At 64.9% G+C, this 21,890-nt stretch overlaps 1 protein-coding gene across 7 annotated transcripts in view; it reads left to right on the top strand.

Annotated features, from left to right (window-relative positions):
• PLEC (plectin) overlaps positions 1-21,423 on the top strand; it is a 32,112-nt gene extending 10,689 nt beyond the window's left edge. For all 7 annotated transcript variants that reach the window (XM_035317312.1, XM_035317311.1, XM_035317308.1 and 4 more), the window contains 25 exons: positions 831-946; positions 1,084-1,190; positions 1,266-1,385; positions 2,292-2,387; positions 2,665-2,792; positions 3,687-3,780; positions 3,856-4,320; positions 4,499-4,576; positions 4,761-4,922; positions 5,626-5,730; positions 5,835-5,930; positions 6,023-6,148; positions 6,595-6,747; positions 6,830-6,984; positions 7,072-7,198; positions 7,280-7,463; positions 7,552-7,709; positions 7,921-8,099; positions 8,323-8,461; positions 8,539-8,895; positions 8,976-9,059; positions 9,195-9,299; positions 9,475-9,573; positions 11,012-14,392; positions 14,892-21,423. In XM_035317312.1, coding sequence (XP_035173203.1) covers positions 831-946; positions 1,084-1,190; positions 1,266-1,385; positions 2,292-2,387; positions 2,665-2,792; positions 3,687-3,780; positions 3,856-4,320; positions 4,499-4,576; positions 4,761-4,922; positions 5,626-5,730; positions 5,835-5,930; positions 6,023-6,148; positions 6,595-6,747; positions 6,830-6,984; positions 7,072-7,198; positions 7,280-7,463; positions 7,552-7,709; positions 7,921-8,099; positions 8,323-8,461; positions 8,539-8,895; positions 8,976-9,059; positions 9,195-9,299; positions 9,475-9,573; positions 11,012-14,392; positions 14,892-21,215 — 13,138 coding nt within the window. In that variant the 3' untranslated portion in view covers positions 21,216-21,423. The remainder of the gene's footprint in view (positions 1-830; positions 947-1,083; positions 1,191-1,265; positions 1,386-2,291; positions 2,388-2,664; positions 2,793-3,686; positions 3,781-3,855; positions 4,321-4,498; positions 4,577-4,760; positions 4,923-5,625; positions 5,731-5,834; positions 5,931-6,022; positions 6,149-6,594; positions 6,748-6,829; positions 6,985-7,071; positions 7,199-7,279; positions 7,464-7,551; positions 7,710-7,920; positions 8,100-8,322; positions 8,462-8,538; positions 8,896-8,975; positions 9,060-9,194; positions 9,300-9,474; positions 9,574-11,011; positions 14,393-14,891) is intronic.
• The last annotated feature ends 467 nt before the right edge of the window (positions 21,424-21,890 follow it).

The following is a 21,890-nucleotide window of genomic DNA, read 5'->3' as shown; positions in this document are numbered from 1 at the left end:
CCGTGCACTCCACCCTGCGCCTCAAGGAGCTGTAGGCTTGGGGCTGGGGCTGGGGGGGTGCTGCCAGCCCCCCGGGATGCTGGGCGGGGGGAGCTGTTCCCCTCCCCACCCCTTGGGCATGGCGGGAGCTCACGGTCCCACCGTGGGGCTGGGGGGAGCTGGGGGTTGGGGCCAGAGCCCTGCGCTACTGCTGTGGCCCTCAGCTGGGGAGGGAGAGGAGAGCAGGGGGGTGGACGCAGCCAGGGGGGTGCTGCCTCTTGGGGTCTGTGCACGGGAATGTGGGGCGCTGCCTGCCCCTTGGGGTGCCTGCACGGGGATGCTGCTGGCTCCCTGTGCCCGTGGGTCCAGGGGAGGGGGCGTCGCAGGCCCCCAGGTGCCCGTGGTTTGGTTGAGGGGCTGTTTGTTGCTCGGGTCAGCGCAGGGGCATCGCTGGCTCTGCACGCCCGCGGTCCCTGCAGCAGGGTTGTCCCGGGCTCCCCAGGCTCCTGGCGTGGGTCTGGGGGTGTCCCAGCTCCCTGTGCCCGTACCGCTGGGCCCCTGCCTCCCCGAGCTGTGGAGCACAGCACGCGTGTGCTGAGGCTTGGTAGAGGTGCAGGCAGCACCCGAGGAGGGTGGAACTGCCGTCCCCGGGGTTCCTCTCAGGCTGCTCTCAGGCTGCCAGAAACACGTGCCGTGGGGCAGGGGGGGCAGCGGGCGCTGCTGCCCGTGGCCCCGGCTGCTCTGCAGGGCCCGCAGGGAGAGCAGCTGCCGGTGTGGAGCCTGCCCCCCACCCGCCATGGGGTCCTCGGCCAGGGGGCACCGGCTCAGCGCTCCCTTCCCTCTGCCCGCAGGCCCATGCTCATCGACATGAACAAGGTGTACCGCCAGAGCAACCTGGAGAACCTGGACCAGGCCTTCACCGTGGCTGAGCGGGACCTGGGGGTGACGCGCCTGCTGGACCCCGAAGGTAGGGGCACGCCACCCGTCCCCCCGCGTCCCCGCGCTGCAGCAAGGGGACGGTGTCCGTGCAGTGCCAGCGGCTTCCCCGGGGACGCAGAGCTGCTTGGGGTCCCCTGCTGGCCTGACTGCCCCCTGTGCCCCCAGACGTGGACGTGCCGCAGCCAGACGAGAAGTCCATCATCACCTACGTCTCCTCGCTCTACGACGCCATGCCCCGCGTGCCCGACGTGCAGGACGGCGTCAAGGCCAACGTGAGTGCCGGGGCCGGGCTGCGCCCGCGTGCCACCGGCGGACGCCCGGCCCCACAGCTCCCCTCTGTGCCGCAGGAGCTGCAGCTGCGCTGGCAGGAGTACTACGAGCTGGTGACGCTGCTGCTGCAGTGGATCCGCCACCACACCGTGCTCTTCGAGGAGCGCAGGTTCCCCGCCAGCTACGAGGAGATCGAGGTGAGGGAGCTGGGACAGGATGGCCTCCGAGCTGCAGTGCCCCGTGCGTTCACCACGGGGTCTCGGTGGCCGGGGCTGTGCGTGGGGACCCCGTGCAGGGGGACGAGGGACGCCAACGCTCCCGGTCGTGGTGCCTGCGCCTTGGCACCAACATCTCGGCTCTCCCCTCCGGTGCCGCGCGCCGGCCGCGTTCCCACGCACGGCTCGCAGCTGCGTACCAGGGCCACGCCGCTGGCGGGGGATGAAAGGCCCCAGTGCAGAGGGGAGCGGTGCCAGTGCCCGGGGAGCCTCTTGGCGCTGGCCCAGCTGGCCGGCGGCCCGGCTGTGGGCTGGCTCACGCTGCGGCACCCCGGGCAGCGCGCATGCAGCCCTGCTGCTCCGTGGGGGCTGTGTGGCTCTGTAGGGGCACCACCCCCGGCCGGGCGCTGGTCCCCCTCGGATCCGGCAGCCCGGTGCTTTTTAGGGGGGACTGTGGGGCAGGAACGGGCTCGGGGCCAGGGCTGGGGCCGTGCTGGCACTGGTTTTGGTGGTCGTGCTGTGGTGGAGCCGGGATGCCACGGGCAGGGAGGGTCCCTCTGACTCAGCTTTTCCAGGCAGGCTCCTCGTGAGTCACCCTCTGCAAACACGAGCCTCCCCACCCGGCCCCTTCCTTCCTGCGGGCTCTGCGTGCCATGGAAAGTGGGGAGGGATTGCCTGAGTTGCCCCCCAGCCTAGCTCTGGTCTGCAGGCAGCCATGGCTCGCATTCAGGCCGAGGGCTGGGCTGGCCGCCAGCGGGCAGGGGGCTGGCGGGGAAGGGGGGCCACAGCCTGTGCCCGCAGCAGGGCTTGTGGGGCCAGGGCTCAGCGCTGCCCCCTTGTAGCTGCCCCCTTGTAGCTGCCCCCCTGTAGCTGCCCCCCTCTTGGCAGATCCTCTGGCGCCAGTTCCTGAAGTTCAAGGAGACAGAGCTCCCAGCCAAGGAGGCCGACAAGAACCGCTCCAAGGCCATCTTCCAGTCGCTGGAGGTGAGCAGGGCCCCGGGGGGGCCGTGCCAGGGGCTCTGGGGGTCTCGGTGTGCTGGGGGTCCTGGAGGATCCCGGGGCAGTCCTCTCGCACCATCTGTTTGGTGCTGGGGGCGGAGGCCATCCTGTGCCTCTCCCATTTCTCCGTTTCCGTGAGGCTTTTGCCTCCGGCACGAGCAGCTGAGACGTGGCACCCGTGGCCAGGGCTGCCCCCCGCGCATCAGTCCTGCTGCCCCCCGGGGCCCCGGCTGGCGGGTCTGACGAGCCCCGATGTGCGCAGGGCGCCGTGCTGTCGGGGCAGCTGAAGGTGCCCCTCGGGTACCACCCGCTGGATGTGGAGAAGGAATGGGGCAAGCTGCACGTGGCCATCCTGGAGCGCGAGAAGCTGCTGCGGGCTGAGTTCGAGAGGCGAGTGCCCCGCGGTGGGACCGGGCGCGGGGACGGGGTGCGGTACGGGGGCTCCTGGAGCTGCTCTGGCCTTGCAGCCCCTTTGCATGCGGCTGAGCTCCGCCTGGGCTGGGCCGGGCCGGGGTGTCCCCGCGGCCCCCCCCGTCTGTGGATGGAACCGCAGGGTGCATGAGTCACTGCCCGCCCTCGGGAAGCCAGCGCACCGCCAGCCCCGAGCACGGCACCGCCGCTGGGCTCTGCTGTGCGCCGGGTGGGCTCTGCCGTGCGCCGGGAGCCGGGTGGGCTGCGCCGGGTGGGCTGCGCCGGGGCAGGGCAGCGCGGGTGCGTCGGGGCTGGCGGCACAGGCAGGAATGGGGCCGGGGCTCCGCGGCGGGCGGCCAGGGCTGGGTCGGGGCTGGATCCCGGCCCGGGGGCGGGCGCTGCTGCGCTGGGTGGGGACGGGCGAGGAGCCCGCGGGAAGGGATCCGCGCCTGCAGGGGTGGGATCTGGGCTGTGCCGGCGCAAAGTCTGGGCTGCGTGTGTGCAGGGATCTGAGCCGTGCCGGGACGGGATCTGGGCGTGCATGTGCGAGATCTGAGCAGCGCGCGGACGGGAGTTGTGCCCCGCACAGGCAGGATCCGTGCCTTGCAGGGACAGGATTTGGGCTGTATGGGTCAGATCCGAGCCGTGCACAGACGGAATGTGTGCTGTGCAGCAATCTGCACGGTGCCTGCACGGGGCCTCGGCCATGCAAGGATGGGCTCCGCGTCCTTTGCGATGGGATCCATGCTGTGCGTGGATGGCACCTGTGCTGTGCGTGGACAGGATCCGTGCTGTTCCGGGGCAGGGCTGTGCCGAGCACGGGCAGCAGCCGTGCCTATGCACTGTCCCCAACCCTGCCCTCTCCCCGCGCAGGCTGGAGAGGCTGCAGCGCATCGTCAGCAAGCTGCAGATGGAGTCGGGGCTCTGCGAGGAGCAGCTCAACCAGGCGGACACCCTGCTGCAGTCGGTGAGGGGCGGCTGCGGTGCGGTGCGGCGGGGCGCGGGGCAGTGCAGCAGCGCCCTGACCGTGCCCCGTCCCCAGGACATCCGGCTGCTGAACGCAGGGAAGGCGCCGCAGAAGGCGGCTGAGATCGAGCGGGACCTGGACAAGGCGGACGCCATGATCCGCGTCCTCTTCAACGACGTGCAGACGCTGAAGGACGGCCGGCACCCGCAGGGGGAGCAGATGTACCGCAGGGTGTACCGCCTGCACGAGCGCCTGGTGGCCATCCGCACCGAGTACAACCTGCGCCTCAAGTCGGGGGCGCCGGGGGCCACCCAGGCCCCCCCGGCGCTGGGGCAGCGGCCGCGGCAGGAGCTGGACGACGCCACGCTGCGCTACCTGCAGGACCTGCTGGCCTGGGTGGAGGAGAACCAGCGGCGGCTGGGGGCGGCCGAGTGGGGCGTGGACCTGCCCACCGTGGAGTCCCACCTGGGCAGCCACCGTGGCCTCCACCAGTCCATCGAGGAGTTCCGCGCCAAGATCGAGCGGGCGCGCGCCGACGAGGTGAGCTGGCAGCCTGCTGCCGATGCCGCGTCCCGCCCGCATCCCAGCGCTCTCCGGAGCTGCCATCCTCGCCCGGACCTTCCCTTTGGGGCGCTCCTGTCCCCTGGGGGCACGGGGTGTCCCCGCGGTGGCTGCCAGCGGGGCTGCCACCCTGTGCTCACGGCTCCCTCTCCCGTAGGCGCAGCTCTCTCCGGGCCCCCGCAACGCTTACCGGGAGTGCCTGGGCAAGCTGGACCTGCAGTACGCCAAGCTGCTGGTGAGGCGCCGGGCTGGGGGCCGGGGAGACCTGGGGAGGAGGCGCAGGGTGTGGGGGGGGCGTGGGGAGGACGTGTGGGACGTGGAGAAATGGGGCGGCGTGGGGAGGAAAATGCCGAGGGGGGAGGCAGGAGGAGATGTGTGTGGGGGGGTGCCTGTGCATCCTATCCCTGCGCCCCCCCCAGAACTCCTCCAAGTCCCGGCTGCGGCACCTGGAGAGCCTCCACGCCTTCGTCAGCGCCGCCACCAAGGAGCTGATGTGGCTGAACGAGAAGGAGGAAGAGGAGGTGAACTTCGACTGGAGCGACCGCAACCCCAACATGACGGCCAAGAAGGAGAACTACTCGGTGCGGAGTGCCAGCGCTGCTGCCCTGTGCCGTCCCCACCCCTCCTGTCCCTGTGCCTTGCTGTCCCGCGCTGTCCCCAGCTGCACACACCGCTGTCCTCAGGGGTCCCCAGCCCTCGCGGCCCTGTGCGTGGCCCCCCATGGTCCCAGTCCCTCTGGTGACCGGTTTCTGCACGGTGCCTCTGGCAGCCAGGGGCAGGGGGGGGCTCTCTGGGACCTTCAGCCGCCCCATTTCATCTCATCTCATCTCATGCACTGCTCTGCTGTGCTGCTTGCTCCCGCCCGCTCTGTAGCTCCTCATCGTGCCAGTGCTGCTCTTTATCTCTTTGTTGTCTGATACGGGCTCCAGCCTGCTCTTCCCCTCTCGTTATCTGGTCGCTTGGATGAAACCGCATCTGCGTGCTGCAGCTGAGCGCACGCCAGTCCCTTCAGCCCCAGCTGCTGCGCGTGCAGCACCAGGGAGGGCTGCAGGCCTCAGCGCCCAGCCCGTGCCCCCGTCCCCCAGCCCCCCCAGCCCCCCCAGCCCCGTGCCCCCATCCTGCCGTGGCTGCGGACCCAACACCCACCCCGAGCATCCCCCTCGCGTGTCCCCGAGCTGCAGAGCTGCACCCCAGCGTGCGCAGAGCACACGCAGACCCGTGTGGGGACCGTGCCAGCCCTGCACGGGGCCCTGGCGCTCACCACCGCCCTCGGTGCCCCCCCAGGGACTGATGCGGGAGCTGGAGCTGAGGGAGCGCAAAATCAAAGAGATCCAGAGCACGGGGGACCGGCTGCTGCGGGAGGAGCACCCGGGCAGGCAGACGGTGGAGGTGAGCGGGGAGTGCGGGGCGGGGGGGCACGGGGGGGCAGGGCACAGGGACACTGCTGTGGGGCTCTGTCCTGACATGTGTCCCCCCTGTCCCTGCTGTCCCAGGCCTTCCAGGCAGCCCTGCAGACGCAGTGGAGCTGGATGCTCCAGCTGTGCTGCTGCATCGAGGCCCACCTGAAGGAGAACAGCGCCTACTTCCAGGTAGGGCCGGGGGTGCCCACGGGGCCCCCACCGGATGCGCCCCCCCCCCCGGGGGGGGGCTTGCCCCGGCTCACCCCGCTCTGCCCCCCCAGTTCTTTGCTGACGTGAAAGAGGCTGAGGAGTTCCTGAGGAAGATGCAGGAGAACATGAAGAAGAAATACTCCTGTGACCGCAGCATCACGGTCACACGCCTGGAGGACCTGCTGCAGGACTGCGTTGTGAGTGACCCCCCCGCCTTGCTGCAGCCCCCCCCGGGGTGACCCCCAACACATGCACCCCACTGCAGCACGCCAAGGCTGAACCCCCACGTGTGCACCCCAGCATTGACCCCTACATGTGCACCCCCATGTTGACCCCCACGTGTGCATCCCGACATTGATCCCCACTTGTGCACCTGACTTGTGTACCCCAACATTGACCCCTGCTTGTGCACCCCACTTGTGCACCCCCACGTTGACCCCCACGTGCGCACTCCACGGCAGTACCCCAGGTCGCTGCCCCCCACTTCAGGGCCCACCGCCGCCCCCCCAGCCTGCAGACAGACCCCACGGCAGGCACGGCCCCCTCGCCCCCCCTCCATAGCCCCCCCCCCTGCCCCGCAGCATCCCGTGGGGCCCCCGTGCCGCCGGGGCAGCGGGGCCGCTCACGCCACGCTGTGCCGCAGGACACCAAGGACCAGCTCTCCGAGTACCAGGGGCAGCTGGCGGGGCTGGCGCGGCGCGCCAAGGCCATCGTGCAGCTGAAGCCCCGCAGCCCGGCCGCCCCGCTCAAGGGCCGCCTGCCCATCCAGGCCGTCTGCGACTACAAGCAAATGGAGGTGAGCGGGGCGGGAGGGGGCCGGCGAGGGCCGGGGGCCGCGTGTTGCACCGGCGCTGGGCTGACGCCTGCCCGCCCCGCAGATCACGGTGCACAAGAACGACGAGTGCGCCCTGCTGAGCAACGCCCAGCCCTACAAGTGGAAGGTGCTGAGCGCCGCCGGCAGCGAGTCCATCGTGCCCTCCGTCTGCTTCCTCGTGCCGCCCCCCAACAAGGAGGCGCTGGAGGCCGTGCACAGGTGAGCGCCGCTGGTGCCCCCCAGCCACCAGCGGGGGTCCCCGCTTGCTCTGCCCGTCGCCCCCCCGCTGACGCTGCCTCTCCGCAGGCTGGAGGCCGCCCACCAGCAGCTCCTGGTGCTGTGGCACCAGCTGCACCTGGACATGAGGAGCCTGCTCTCCTGGCAGTACCTGGTCCGCGACATCCAGCAGATCCAGTCCTGGTCCCACCTGACGGTGAGTCCCGGGGCTGGCACGGGGCAGCACCGTGGGTCCCCGGGAGCGGCCGCGGGGGCTGACGGTGCTGCTTGCCCCCAGTTCCGCACGATGCAGGTGGAGGAGTGCAGGCAGGTCCTGCGCAGCCTGGAGACGCACTACCAGGACTTCATGAGGGACAGCCAGGACTCGCAGAGCTTCCAGCCCGACGACCGGCTGCAGGTGGAGCGCGAGTACAACGCCTGCACCCAGAAGTACGAGCTGCTGCTGCGCAGCCAGGAGAAAGGTGAGCCTCTGCCCGGCATCCCCTCCCTCCCAGAGGCGTGGGCAGGGTGAGCGCAGCAGCCGCTGACCCGGCCCCAATGTCCCTGCAGGAGAGCAGGATGAGTCCCTCTGCAAGAACTACATCTCGCAGCTGAAGGACATCCGCCTGCAGCTGGAGGGCTGCGAGTCCCGCACCATCCACAAGATCCGCCTGCCCCTCGACAAGGACCCGGTCAAGGAGTGCGCCCAGCGCATCACCGAGCAGCAGGTACGTGCTCCTGGAGACACACAGCATGTGGGGACCCCCGTGCCCAGTCTGCTGCGCCGGTGGGCTGCAGGCCCCTGCCCTTTCTCTGCCCTGCTCCTTCCGTGCCCGGGGAGCCTCTTGCTGTCAGGATGTCGTGCTTGGCACAACGTGGATGTAGGGCACCAGGCTGCACCAGCAGCCTGTGAGCTGACACGCGCTGCTCTCCCTGCAGCAAATCCACTTGGAGCTGGAGGGCATCAAGAAGAGCCTGGACAAGGTCAGCGAGAAGACGGAGAAGGTGCTGGCCCAGCCAGAGCAGGCCAGCTCGGCCCCTGTCCTGCGCTCAGAGCTGGAGATCACGCTGCAGAAGATGGACCAGGTGTACAGCCTCTCCAGCATCTACCTGGAGAAGTGAGTGCCCAGCCAAACGTGGCTCCACACTGTGGTTCTCCATCCTCCGTGCTGGGAACAAACACCAGGGCAGCAGCAGGGGTGGAGGGGGTCGGAGGAGGGGAAGGACGAGGTGGCCGGCTGTGCCCTGGCGATGTTCCGGTCTCCTTGAAGAGTGCTTCTTGCTCGCACTGCTGCCTGCTCGGCTCTTGGCACCCACAGAAGCTGTTCCCTGTCTCTGCAGGCTGAAGACCATCAACCTGGTGATCCGCAGCACTCAGGGGGCAGAGGAGCTGGTCAAGAAGTACGAGGACCAGCTGAAGAACGTGCAGACCGTGCCGGCTGACCTCAAGGAGCTGGAGGCCAGCAAGGCTGAGCTGAAGGTACCGGGGCTGTGCCGTGCTGGGGGCAGGCCAGGGCTGGCGGGGACCGGGGCTGAGCTCTGCTCTGTGCCTTGCAGCGGCTGCGTGCGCAGGTGGAGGGGCACCAGCCCTTCTTCAGCACGCTGGAGACTGACCTGAGCAAGGCCAAGGACGTCAATGAGCGGATGGTGAGGGGCCACAGCGAGCGGGACGTGGACCTGGACCGCTACCGGGAGCGAGTGCAGCAGCTGCTGGAGCGCTGGCAAGCCATCCTGACCCAGATCGACCTGCGCCAGCGCGAGCTGGACCAGCTGGGCCGCCAGCTGCGCTACTACCGCGAGAGCTGTGACGGGCTGCTCCAGTGGATCCAGGACGCCAAGCAGCGGCAGGAGAAAATCCAGGCGGTGCCCATCACCGACAGCAAGACCGTGCGGGAGCAGCTGCTGCAGGAGAAGGTAGCAGCCGGGGCAGGGTGAGCGCGGGTGGCCTGGCCAGTGCTCACGGAGCCTGAGCTCACCCCCGCGTGTTTCCCCAGAAACTCCTGGAGGAGTGCGACCGCAACAAGGAGAAGGTGGAGGAGTGCCAGCGCTACGCCAAGCAGTACATCGATGCCATCAAGGTGCGCCGCTGGCCTTCCCAGGGGCACTGGGGCCAGTGTGGGGCTGGGGGGGGGCTGTGCCCGCCCGGGGCTTCCAGGGGCACTGGGGCTGCCCGGAGTGCTGGCCTGCTTGCTGACCTGGCTTCTACCCGGCAGGACTACGAACTACAGCTCGTCACCTTCAAGGCGCAGGTGGAGCCTGTGGCCTCTCCGGCCAAGAAGCCCAAAGTGCAGTCCGCGTCTGACAGCATCATCCAGGAGGTGAGGGGGGGACACCTCAGGGTGGTCCCGGCACGTGGCTGCGCCTGGAGCTTCAGCAGGAGCAGAGGGCTGCAGCACGGGGCAGCTGTGGGGGCTGGCCACAGCTCCGTGGGGTGGCGGGGCTGGGGTGACTGTGTGTGTGCTCCCCTCCCGCTGACCCCACTGTCCGCTGCAGTACGTGGACCTGCGGACACGGTACAGCGAGCTGACCACGCTGACCAGCCAGTACATCAAGTTCATCACCGAGACGCTGCGGCGGCTGGAGGAGGAGGAGGTAGGGGCACGGGCGTGCGGGGCGGCATGACTCTGGCTGCATTTTCTCTTCTTCGTAACGATGGGGAACGTGGTTCATGATGACTGCCAGCCCCATCACTAACACTGGCCCACGGCCTCTAACCCCAATCTGATCTGGGCTTCCGGGACCGAAGCCGCTGGCTCTGGGTGCAGCAAATTTCCGAGCAGCGAGGCCCAGCCGGGGTGGCGCACAGCCGGCTGCGGGCGCTGCCGGGCTCTGGTGTGACCGGTGGTAGGAGGCACTTCCCAGATACACGTAGTGCAGTCAGCACCTGCCATCAGCATGACGCTGTGCTCGGGCGCCGCGGGACCGGATGCCTCGGTTGTTCTGTCTTGGTAACCTTTCTAACTCTTGGTTTCTGCCCTTGGAAGTCGAGCCGCTTTGCCAGTGCTTTGTCTTGGGGGATGTTTGTGTTGGTGGGGATCTAATGGAGGGTAAATAACCAGGATGACTCTGGCATCCCTGCACCAGGTACTCACTCTGCGCATGTCCCCCTCCTCACGGCACCCCCGCCTCACCCCATGGCTGCCAGCAGCCTGCGCGCCCTGCTCCTGCTCACTGTGCTCCTGCCCTCCGGGGAGCCGCTTGCCCTCCTGCCTTCCTCCTCTCCGTCTGCCTGTGCTCCTGGGCACTCAACGGCACCTCTTGGGGTGGCACAAGGGGACCCGGCTCACCTGCACGTGCGCTGCCTGTGCCCATCCCCGGGGCTGTCCCTGAGCTCACGGTGCATGCAGCATGAGCGCTCTGCAGCACGGCCCCAAGCCACACACGTGCTATGTCGGCCCCTCGGTAGCCAGCCAGCTCGCCGGCTTGTCTGGAGCGGGCCGGCGGGGGACTCGGACCGGCAGGAGCAGTGCTGGTGCTTGGAGCGCCTTCCACATCGCTGAGGTTTTCCTGGCAGGGAGAGTGCAGCTGTCACCTTCCTCGCCCCAGCTCCCCTCTGTCCTGCTGCATCCAGCCGGGGCCCTCGTTTCCCTCGTGCACGGGGCTGGGAGAGGCTCTGCCCGGACGGCAGCGGGCACGGTGGTGGTGTGCAAGCTGCTTGCATCCGTCTCCATTGCCTTGGGCTTGGCTCGCGCTCCATTCCTTGTCTGTGGTACGTGGGTCATCCTGCTTCCTGCACTGCTGTCCGGGTCCTGTTGCCTGTCTGCCCGCGCCCTGCAAAGTCAGATCAGTAGCCATGTGTCCCCTGTCTGCCATACGTCTTCTGGAAGCTGGCGCCACCGCCTCCAGCTCGTGGGGAGGCCCAGGGAGCCGACGCCATTCCATGCGCATCCTCCACCCCTCTGCCCCGGACCGTCCCGTGTCTCGGTGGTGCGTGGTTGTGGCTGGCATTGACGCCGTGGCTTGGTCGCATCCGTTGTGATTTCTCTCTCTTCCCCCTTTCTGTTTTCTCTGCACCCTCTTTCTCCTCCAGAAAGCCGCCGAGAAGCTGAAGGAGGAGGAGAGGAAGCGGCTGGCGGAGGTGGAGGCCCAGCTGGAGAAGCAGCGGCAGCTGGCCGAGGCCCACGCCAAAGCCAAGGCGCAGGCGGAAGCGGAGGCGCGGGAGCTGCAGCTCCGCATGCAGGAGGAGGTCACCCGGCGGGAGGTGGTGGCCGTGGACGCTGAGCAGCAGAAGCAGAACATCCAGCAGGAGCTGATGCAGCTGCGGCAGAACTCCGACCACCAAATCAAGTCCAAGGTCAAGCTAATCGAGGAGGCTGAGTACAACCGCAAGAAGGTGGAGGAGGAGATCCGTCTCATCCGCCTCCAGCTGGAGACCACTGAGAAGCAGCGGGCTGGTGCCGAGACGGAGCTGCAGGAGCTGCGGGCACGTGCTGAGGAGGCCGAGCGGCAGAAGAGGCAGGCACAGGAGGAGGCTGAGCGCCTGCGCCGGCAGGTGAAGGAGGAAAGCCAGAAGAAGCGGGAGGCAGAGGAGGAGCTGAAGCGCAAGGTGCAGGCCGAGCGGGACGCAGCTCGGGAGAAGCAGAAGGCGTTGGCGGACCTGGAGAAGCTGCGGCTGCAGGCAGAGGAGGCTGAGCGGCGGATGCGGCAGGCGGAGGCCGAGAAGGAGAGGCAGATCCAGGTGGCCCAGGAGGTGGCCCAGCGGAGCGCCGAGGCCGAGCTGCAGAGCAAGCGGCTTTCCTTTGCCGAGAAGACGGCACAGCTGGAGCTGTCGCTGCAGCAGGAGCACATCACGGTGGCCCACCTGCAGGAGGAGGCCGAGCGGCTGAAGAGGCAGCAGCTGGAGGCCGAGCAGTCACGGGAGGAGGCCGAGAAGGAGCTGGAGCACTGGCGGCAGAAGGCCAACGAGGCGCTGCGGCTGCGGCTGCAGGCAGAGGAGGTGGCCCACAAGAAGACGCTGGCGCAGGAGGAGGCAGAGAAGCAAAAGGAAGATGCGGAGCGGGAGGCCCGCAAGCGTGCCAAGGCAGAGGAGTCAGCCCTGCGGCAGAAGGATCTGGCGGAGGAGGAGCTGGAGAAGCAGCGGGAGCTCGCAGAGGGCACGGCCCAGCAGAAGCTGGCGGCGGAACAGGAGCTGATCCGGCTGAAGGCGGAGATGGAGAACAGGGAGCAGCAGCGCCTGCTCCTGGAGGAGGAACTCTTCCGGCTGAAGAAGGAGGTGAGCGAGGCCATCCAGAAGAGGAAGGAGGTGGAGGAGGAGCTGGCCAAGCTGCGGGCCGAGATGGAAGTCCTGCTGGAGAGCAAGGCCAAGACAGAGGAGGAGTCACGCTCCACCAGCGAGAAGTCCAAGCAGCGGCTGGAGGCTGAAGCCAGCAAGCTGCGGGAGTTGGCAGAGGAGGCTGCCCGGCTGCGGGCCCTCTCCGAGGAGGCCAAGAGACAGCGGCAGCTCGCAGAGGAGGAGGCTACCCGGCAGCGGGCTGAGGCCGAACGGATCCTGAAGGAGAAGCTGGCAGCCATCAACGAGGCCTCGCGGCTGAAGGCAGAGGCCGAGATTGCCCTGAAGGAGAAAGAGGCCGAGAACGAGCGGCTGCGGCGCCTGGCAGAGGATGAGGCCTACCAGCGCAAGCTGCTGGAGGAGCAGGCTGCCCAGCACAAGCAGGACATCGAGGAGAAGATCGCCTTGCTGAAGCGCTCCTCGGAGAGCGAGCTGGAGCGGCAGAAGGGCCTCGTGGAGGACACACTGAGGCAGCGGCGCCAGGTCGAGGAGGAGATCCGTGCGCTGAAGGCCAGCTTTGAGAAGGCCTCGGCGGGCAAGGCCGACCTGGAGCGGGAGCTGAACCGCATCCGTGGCGAGGCAGAGGAGGTGCAGCGCAGCCGGGAGCAGGCTGAGCGGGAGGCCGAGAGGCAGCGAGCACTGGCACTGGAGGAGGAGGGCCGTCGGCGGGAGGCCGAGGAGAAGGTGCAGGCCATCCTGGCAGCTGAGGAAGAGGCTGCGCGGCAGCGGCGGCTTGCCCTGGAGGAGGTGGAGCGGCTGAAGGCCACAGTGGAGGAGGCTCGGCGGCAGAAGGAGCTGGCGGAGAAGGAGTCGGAGCGGCAGATCCAGCTGGCACGGGAGGCGGCACAGAAGCGCATCGCCGCGGAGGAGAAGGCTCACCTGGCCGCCGTGCAACAGAAGGAGCAGGAGCTGCTGCAGACGCGGCGGCAGGAGCAGAGCCTCCTTGACCGGCTGCGGGAGGAGGCCGAGAGGGCCAAGCGTTTGGCCGAGGAGGCTGAGTTTGCCCGCAGCAAGGCCGAGCAGGATGCCAGCCTCTCTCGGCAGCGGGTGGAAGAGGCCGAGCGGCAGAAGCAGCGGGCGGAGGAAGAGGCCCAGGCCAAGGCAGAGGCCCAGGCGGATGCCGAGAAGCTGCGCAAGGAGGCTGAGCTGGAGGCGGCGAAGCGGGCGCAGGCGGAGCAGGCAGCCCTGAGGCAGAAGCAGCTGGCGGATGCTGAGATGGAGAAGCACAAGAAGTTCGCCGAGCAGACGCTGCGGCAGAAGGCGCAGGTGGAGCAGGAGCTCACCAAGGTGAAGCTGCAGCTGGATGAGACGGACCACCAGAAAAGCATCCTGGACGAGGAGCTGCAGCGGCTGAAGGAGGAGGTGACTGACGCTGTGCGGCAGAAGGCCCAGGTGGAGGAGGAGCTCTTCAAGGTCCGGGTGCAGATGGAGGAGCTGGCGAAACTGAAGAGTCGGATTGAGGAGGAGAACAAGGTGCTGATCCTCAAGGACAAGGACAACACACAGAAGTTCCTGGCGGAGGAGGCTGAGAAGATGAAGCAGGTGGCAGAGGAGGCCGCCCGGCTCAGTGTGGAGGCCCAGGAGGCCGCCCGCATGCGGAAGTTGGCTGAGGATGACCTGGCGCAGCAGCGGGCGCTGGCAGAAAAGATGCTCAAGGAGAAGATGCAGGCAGTACAGGAGGCCACACGGCTGAAGGCCGAGGCAGAGATGCTGCAGAAGCAGAAGGACCTGGCTCAGGAGCACGCCAAGCGGCTGCAGGAGGACAAGGAGCAGATGCAGCAGCGCCTGGCCGAGGAGACCGAGGGCTTCCAGAAAACCCTGGAGGCTGAGCGCCGGCGGCAGCTGGAGATCACTGCCGAGGCTGAGCGCCTCAAGCTGCATGTGGCGGAAATGAGCATGGCCCAGGCCAAGGCTGAGGAGGAGGCTAAGCGATTCAAGAAGCAGGCGGAAGAGATCAGCGGGAGGCTGCACGAGACTGAGCTGGCCACACAGGAAAAGATGACGCTGGTGCACACTCTGGAGATCCAGCGGCAGCAGAGCGACCAGGATGCGGAGAAGCTGCGGAGGGCCATCGCCGACCTGGAGCAGGAGAAGGAGAAGCTGAAGCAGGAGGCGGCGTTGCTGCAGCAGAAGGCGGAGGAGGTACTGGGTTACGGGTCCCCTTAGCGGTGGTGGTACGCAGGGCTACCTTCCTTCTCCCCAGCTGCCCCACGCCGTGTTCCAGGACAGTGGGTGCATGGGTGGCTGGACAGGCTCTGGGAGCTGGTCTCAGCCTTTGAGTTGGCTGCTGGCCTCTGCCCGGGGGCGTCCTGCCGTGCTCCTCGCTGCAGACAGGAGCTGTCCCCAGCTCTGTGCCTCGGTAGACGGGTGGCAAGTCCCTCATCCCACAAAAGAGCTTGTGTCTTACCCCTGCTCGTTCCACCCATGTGTTGCCTGCTGTGACTCCCTCACCCCAGTGCTGCTCCCTTAACCCTTAACCTGCATAGCGGAGCGGTTGGGCGACGCATCCCTAACTAGCACGCGTCCCCAGCCCAGCCCAATAGCACCCTGCTGCCTGTCCTCCCACCCCCGCTGCCCTGCCGGTGCTGTCCTCCTGGGGGAACGTTGCCATCTGACTGTGCTGTCCTCTCTCCCACTCCAGATGCAGGTGGCCCAGCAGGCACAGCTCCGCCAGGAGACGCAGATCCTCCAGCAGACCTTCCTGACGGAGAAGGATGCCTTGCTGCAGAAGGAGAAGTTTATCGAGGAGGAGAAAGCTAAGCTGGAGAAGCTCTTTAAAGATGAAGTGGACAAAGCACAGAACCTGAAGGCAGAGCAGGAGCGGCAGCAGAAGGAGATGGAGCAGGAGAAGCAGCAACTGAAGGCCATGCTGGATGAAGCCAAGAAGCATCAGAAGGAAGCAGAGGAGAATGTTAGGCATAAGCAGGAGGAGCTGCAGCAGCTGGAGAGACAACGGCAGCAGCAAGAAAAACTCCTTGAAGAGGAAAACAAGAAGCTTAGGGAGAGGCTCGAGCAGATGCAGGAAGAGCACAAGGCAGCCCTTGCCCAGACACGAGAGATCATGATCCAGACAGATGACCTGCCCGAGGAGGTTGTAGTTACGATGACACAGCTGCCAGATATCAAAGCCGTGCCCAACGGCAGAGACGTGGTGGATGGCTTAGCACAAAATGGGGAGCCAGAGTTTGCCTTCGATGGCATCCGTCAGAAGGTATCTGCAGAGAAGCTGGCTGAGGCTGGCATATTGAGCAAGGAGAACTTAGACAAGTTGTTGAAGGGTGTTGTGAGTGTTGGTGAGCTCTCGCAGAGGGAAGACGTCAAGAAGTACCTGCAGGGCAAGAGCAGCATTGCTGGTTTGTTAATCAAACCCACCAATCAAAAGATGAGCATCTATGAAGCCATGAAGAAGAAGCTGCTCAGCCCAGGCACTGCGCTGGTCCTCCTGGAAGCGCAGGCTGCCTCTGGGTTTATAATTGACCCTGTGCGGAATGCGAGGCTCTCAGTGAACGAGGCGGTTAGAGAGGGAGTGATTGGGCCAGAATTGCACAATAAAATGCTGTCCGCTGAACGAGCGGTAACTGGCTACAAAGATCCTTACACGGGAGACAAGATCTCCCTCTTCCAGGCCATGAAGAAGGAGCTCATCGTCAAGGAGCACGGCATCCGCCTGCTCGAGGCCCAGATCGCCACCGGCGGCATCATCGACCCCGTGCACAGCCACCGCCTCCCCGTAGAAGCTGCCTACAAGCGCGGCTACTTTGACCAGGAGATGAACCAGATCCTCTCCGACCCCAGCGACGACACCAAGGGCTTCTTCGACCCCAACACACAGGAGAATCTCACCTACCTGCAGCTCATGGAGCGGTGTGTGACTGACCCGGACACAGGACTGTGCCTCCTGCCGCTCACTGACCAGGCGGCTGCAGGGAGAGAGCTGGTTTACACCGACCAAGAAGCCAAGGACGTCTTTAAGAAGGCCACAGTGACCGCACCATTTGGCAAGTTCCAAGGGAAGACGGTGACCATCTGGGAGATCATCAACTCTGAATATTTCACTGAGGACCAAAGGCGGGATCTGATCCAGCAGTACAGGACTGGCAAGATCACAGTGGAGAAGATCATTAAGATCATCATCACGGTTGTGGAGGAAAGTGAGAAGAAGAGCCAGATGTGCTTTGAGGGGCTCCGGGCCCCCGTGCCTGCCGCTGAGTTGCTGGAAAGCAAAATCATCAACAAAGACCTCTACAACCAGCTGCACCAGGGCAAGAAGTCTGTGAAGGATGTGGCAGAGATGGAGTCTGTGAGGCAGTACCTGAAGGGCACAGATGCCATTGCTGGCATCTTAGTGGAGTCAACTGGCCAGAAGCTCACCTTCTACGATGCCCTGAAGAGAAACCTGCTGAAGCCAGAGATCGCCCTGTCCCTGCTGGAGGCGCAAGCTGCCACTGGCTACATCATCGACCCCGTGAGGAACAAGCTGTTCTCTGTTGACGAGGCAGTGAAGGCTGAGGCTGTAGGGCCAGAGTTTCATGAGAAGCTGCTGTCTGCCGAGAAGGCTGTGACTGGCTACAAGGATCCCTATACAGGCCAGACAGTTTCCCTCTTCCAAGCGCTCAAGAAGGGGCTCATCCCTGGTGACACTGGGGTCCGTCTGCTGGATGTCCAGCTTGCCACTGGAGGCATCATCGACCCTGTGAATAGCCACCGGCTCCCGCTCGAGGTTGCCTACAAGCGGGGCTACTTTGACCCGGAGATGAACGAGGCTTTGTCCGCGGCCCATGATGAGATCAAAGCTTTCTATTGTCCCAACACCCAAGAACACGTCACCTATGCCCAGTTGCAGAAGAATTGCCACCGTGACAAGCAGACTGGCTTCTACCTGCTGCCCCTCTCGGACAGAGCCATCCAGTCGCAGCAGGAGGAGATCTACACGGACAGCCAGGCAAAGGAGAGCTTCGATAAGGCAGTGGTGGAGGTCCCTGCAGGCAGCTTGAAGGGCCAGACAATGACTGTCTGGGAGCTGATCCACTCCGAGTACTTCACAGAGGAGCACCGTCGGGAGCTCCTCCGACAGTACAAGACTGGCAAAGTGACCATTGAGAAGATCATCAAGATTGTGATCACCATCATTGAGGAGACAGAGACCAAAAAGCAGGAGAAGCTGACATTCAGCGGTCTCCGGGCACCTGTACCTGCCAGCGAGCTGGTGGAGTCCCGCATCATCAGCAAAGCCCAGTATGAGCAACTGAAAGAAGGCAAGAAGTCAGTGAAAGAGCTCGCCGAGACAGAGACAGTAAGGAGATTCCTGCACGGGAGTGACTGCATTGCCGGCGTCTACGTGGAGGCGACCAAGGAGAAGCTGAACATCTATGAGGCTATGAAGAGGAACCTGCTGAGGTCCAGCACTGCTGTGGTCCTCCTGGAGGCCCAGGCAGCAACTGGGTTCTTGATTGACCCTGTGAAGAACAGGAAATTGTATGTCAACGAGGCGGTGAAGGCTGGTGTTGTCGGGCCCGAGCTGCACGAGAAGCTGCTGTCTGCTGAGAAGGCCGTCACTGGGTACAAGGACCCCTACTCAGGGAACACCATCTCACTCTTTGAGGCCATGAAGAAAGGACTAATTGTCAAGGAGCATGGCATCCGCCTGCTCGAGGCCCAGATCGCCACCGGCGGCATCATCGACCCCGTGCACAGCCACCGCCTCCCCGTGGAAGTGGCTTACAAGCGCGGCTACTTCGATGAGGAGATGAACCAGATCCTCTCTGACCCAACCGATGACACCAAGGGCTTCTTCGACCCCAGCACGCACGAGAACCTCACCTACATGCAGCTGAAGGAGAGGTGCATCGAGGATCCTGAGACGGGCCTGTACCTGCTGCCTCTGCGGGAGCCTGAGAAGCCAACGGTGGTAGAGACCACCCAGGTGTACACGGAGGCAGAGACGCGAAAGGTGTTTGAGGAGACGCAGGTGGACATCCCCGTGGGCAGCAGGGCAGGCTCCTCTATGTCACTGTGGGAGATCATGCACTCAGACCTGCTGCCCGAGGAGCAGAGGAAGCAGCTCATGGAGGAGTTCCAGTCAGGCCGTGTGTCCAAGGAGCGCATGATCATCATCATCATTGAGATCATCGAGAAGACTGAGATCATTCGGCAGCAGAATCTCACGTCCTATGACTATGTCCGGCGCCGCATCACAGCCGAGGACCTCTATGAGGCCAAGATCATTTCTCAGGACATCTACAACCTGCTGAAGCAGGGCTCCAAAACCTTCCGGGAGCTCCTGGATGTGGAGACTATCTGGAAGTATCTCTACGGGTCAGGCTGTGTTGCTGGCATCTACATCCCCTCTTCCAAGCAGAAGCTCAGTATCTATCAGGCTTTGAAGAAGGGGCTGATCAGCTCAGAAGTCGCCCGCTCCCTTCTGGAGGCCCAGGCAGCCACCGGTTTCATGATTGACCCCATAAAGAACGAGATGCTGACCGTCGATGAAGCCGTCAGGAAAGGCTTGGTGGGGCCTGAAATCCATGACCGGCTTCTGTCCGCAGAGAGGGCTGTGACAGGTTACAGAGACCCATACAGCGAACAGAAGATTTCCATCTTCCAGGCCATGAAGAAAGACCTCATTCCTAGCGAAGAGGCCCTCAAGCTCCTGGACGCCCAGATAGCCACTGGTGGCATCATTGACCCACACCTGGGCTTCCATCTGCCCCTGGAGGTGGCCTACCAGCGGGGCTTCATCAACAAGGACACGTATGACATGCTGTCTGAGCCCAGTGAGGTGCGAAGCTACGTGGATCCATCCACGGACGAGAAGCTCAGCTACACACAGCTCCTGAAGCGGTGCCGCAAAGATGAGACCAGCGGGCTCCTCCTGCTCCCACTCTGCGACACGAGGAAGCTCACCTTCCGGGGGCTGCGGAAGCAGATCACCGTGGAGGAGCTGGTCCGCTCGCAGGTGATGGATGAAGCCACCGCCCAGCGTCTCCAGGAGGGCCTCACTTCCATCGAGGAGGTCTCCAAGAACCTAAAGAAGTTCCTGGAGGGCACCAGCTGCATTGCTGGCGTCTTTGTGGATTCCACAAAGGAGCGGCTGTCCGTGTACCAGGCCATGAAGAAGGGCATCATCAGGCCAGGCACCGCGTTTGAGCTCCTGGAGGCGCAGGCAGCCACAGGGTACGTGATTGACCCCATCAAGGGCCTCAAGCTGACTGTGGAGGAGGCTGTGCGGATGGGCATCGTGGGCCCTGAGTTCAAGGACAAGCTGCTCTCTGCTGAGAGGGCGGTCACTGGCTACCGGGATCCCTACACTGGAAAGCTCATCTCCCTGTTCCAGGCCATGAAGAAGGGTCTGATCCTGAAGGACCATGGGATCCGCTTGCTCGAGGCCCAGATTGCCACAGGAGGCATAATTGATCCCGAGGAGAGCCATCGCCTCCCTGTGGAGATTGCCTACAAGAGGGGCCTTTTTGACGAGGAGATGAACGAGATCCTACTGGATCCCAGTGATGACACCAAGGGCTTCTTCGACCCGAACACGGAGGAGAACCTCACCTACCTGCAGCTCATGGAGCGGTGCATCACCGACCCAGAGACCGGCCTCTGCCTCCTGCCCCTGAAGGAGAAGAAGCGCGAGAGGAAGACCTCCTCCAAGTCCTCTGTCCGCAAGCGCAGGGTGGTGATCGTCGACCCAGAGACAGGCAAGGAGATGTCTGTGTACGAAGCCTATCGCAAGGGCCTCATCGACCACCAGACCTACCTGGAGCTGTCAGAACAGGAGTGCGAGTGGGAGGAGATCACCACCTCCTCCTCCGATGGCGTGGTGAAGTCCATGATCATCGACAGGCGCTCGGGGCGCCAGTATGACATAGATGATGCCATCAGCAAGGGCCTGATTGACCAGTCGGCCCTGGACCAGTACCGCTCAGGCACCCTTTCCATCACCGAGTTTGCAGACATGCTCTCTGGCAACATGGGTGGCTTCCGGTCGCGGTCGTCTTCTGTGGGCTCGTCTTCCTCCTATACTGTCAGCCCGGCCCCCTTGAGAACACAGATGTGGAGTGACCCGACCGAGGAGACTGGGCCGGTGGCAGGCATCCTGGACACGGACACTCTGGAGAAGGTGTCCATCACGGAGGCAATGCACCGCAACCTCGTAGACAACATCACGGGGCAGAGACTGCTGGAAGCCCAGGCCTGCACCGGGGGCATCATTGACCCCAACACCGGGGACAAGTGCTCTGTCGCGGATGCAGTGAACAAGGGCCTGGTTGACAAAATCATGGTGGACCGCATCAACCTGGCACAGAAGGCATTCTACGGCTTCGAGGACCCGCGGACCAAGACGAAGATGTCAGCGGCCCAGGCCCTGAAGAAGGGCTGGCTATACTACGAGGCCGGGCAGCGCTTCCTGGAGGTGCAGTACCTGACGGGGGGCCTGATCGAGCCCGATGTCGAGGGCCGGGTCTCCTTGGATGAGGCTCTGCAGAAGGGCACCATCGACACGCGCACGGCCCAGAAGCTGCGGGACGTGAACACCTACTCCAAGTATCTCACCTGCCCCAAAACCAAGCTGAAGATCTCCTACAAGGACGCGATGGACCGGAGCATGATCGAGGACGGGACCGGCTTGCGGCTGCTGGAGGCCTCCTCCCAGTCCAGCAAGGGCTACTACAGCCCCTACAACGTCAGCAGTGCCGGATCCACCTCCGGCTCGCGGTCGGGCTCCCGGACGGGATCCAGGTCGAGCTCCAGGCGAGGGAGCTTCGACGCCACCGGCTCTGGCTTCTCCATGACCTACTCTTCCTCCTCCTTCTCGTCCTCCAGCTTTGGGCGCAGATACACGGCAGGTCCCCAGAGCGTGGGGGATGCAGGAGACTCCTCCATCACCCCGTCCCTCCTGAGCGGGCGCTGCGGGCAGCAGGCGAGCGTGGCAGGGCTGTGGGGGCCTCCGCTCAGCGTGGCGTGAGGCTGCCTGCCCCGTCCAGCCTCTGAGGAGCCCGCCCGCCTCTCCCGCTCCGCATGTTGCAATGCTGCTGGCTAATCACTATTATTTTTTTTTTTTAATTTTTAAACTCCATTCTTCCAAAGCAGTGCCTAAAGTTTAACCAAAAAGACTAATATATTAATATATACGATTGTTCTGACAGTATTTGTATATTAAGAGATGTGAGAGAACACACTACCCTCCCAGATCCGCAGCCCCGGGAGCTTGCTGCCGTTCGTGCCCTCTGCAGAGCAGATCCTGCCCAGCCACTCGGACACAGCGAAGCAGAACCTGAAAACAGTTTTGTGTTTTTGATCTAACCACTTAGTGACTCTTTTGTAATTAAAACCTACCGGCTTCACCCCCGCACCTTGAAGGAGGAGACGGCGCTATCCCTGCAGCGTGCCCGGCTGGGATGGAGGAGGACGCTGCCGCGGGCTCCCCCACCGCTCAGCACCGGGCAGCCCGACCCCACGCACCACCCTGGAGTCACCCGGACCCTTCCACCTGCCCTCAGCACGGCAAAGGGGCTCTGCGACCCCTTCTGAGCTGCCCCAGCTCCTTTCCTTGGCCTCCCAGCACAGCCCTGCCACCGCCGCGGACCCGGTGCCCCGACCGTAAGTGCGCGCTGGCGCTGCCCGCTGCTTCCGTGCCATG

Source organism: Oxyura jamaicensis, chromosome 2, assembly GCF_011077185.1.
Source record: "Oxyura jamaicensis isolate SHBP4307 breed ruddy duck chromosome 2, BPBGC_Ojam_1.0, whole genome shotgun sequence".
In the NCBI taxonomy this organism is placed as follows: domain Eukaryota; kingdom Metazoa; phylum Chordata; class Aves; order Anseriformes; family Anatidae; genus Oxyura; species Oxyura jamaicensis.
This window is presented reverse-complemented; position numbering and strand designations above follow the sequence as displayed.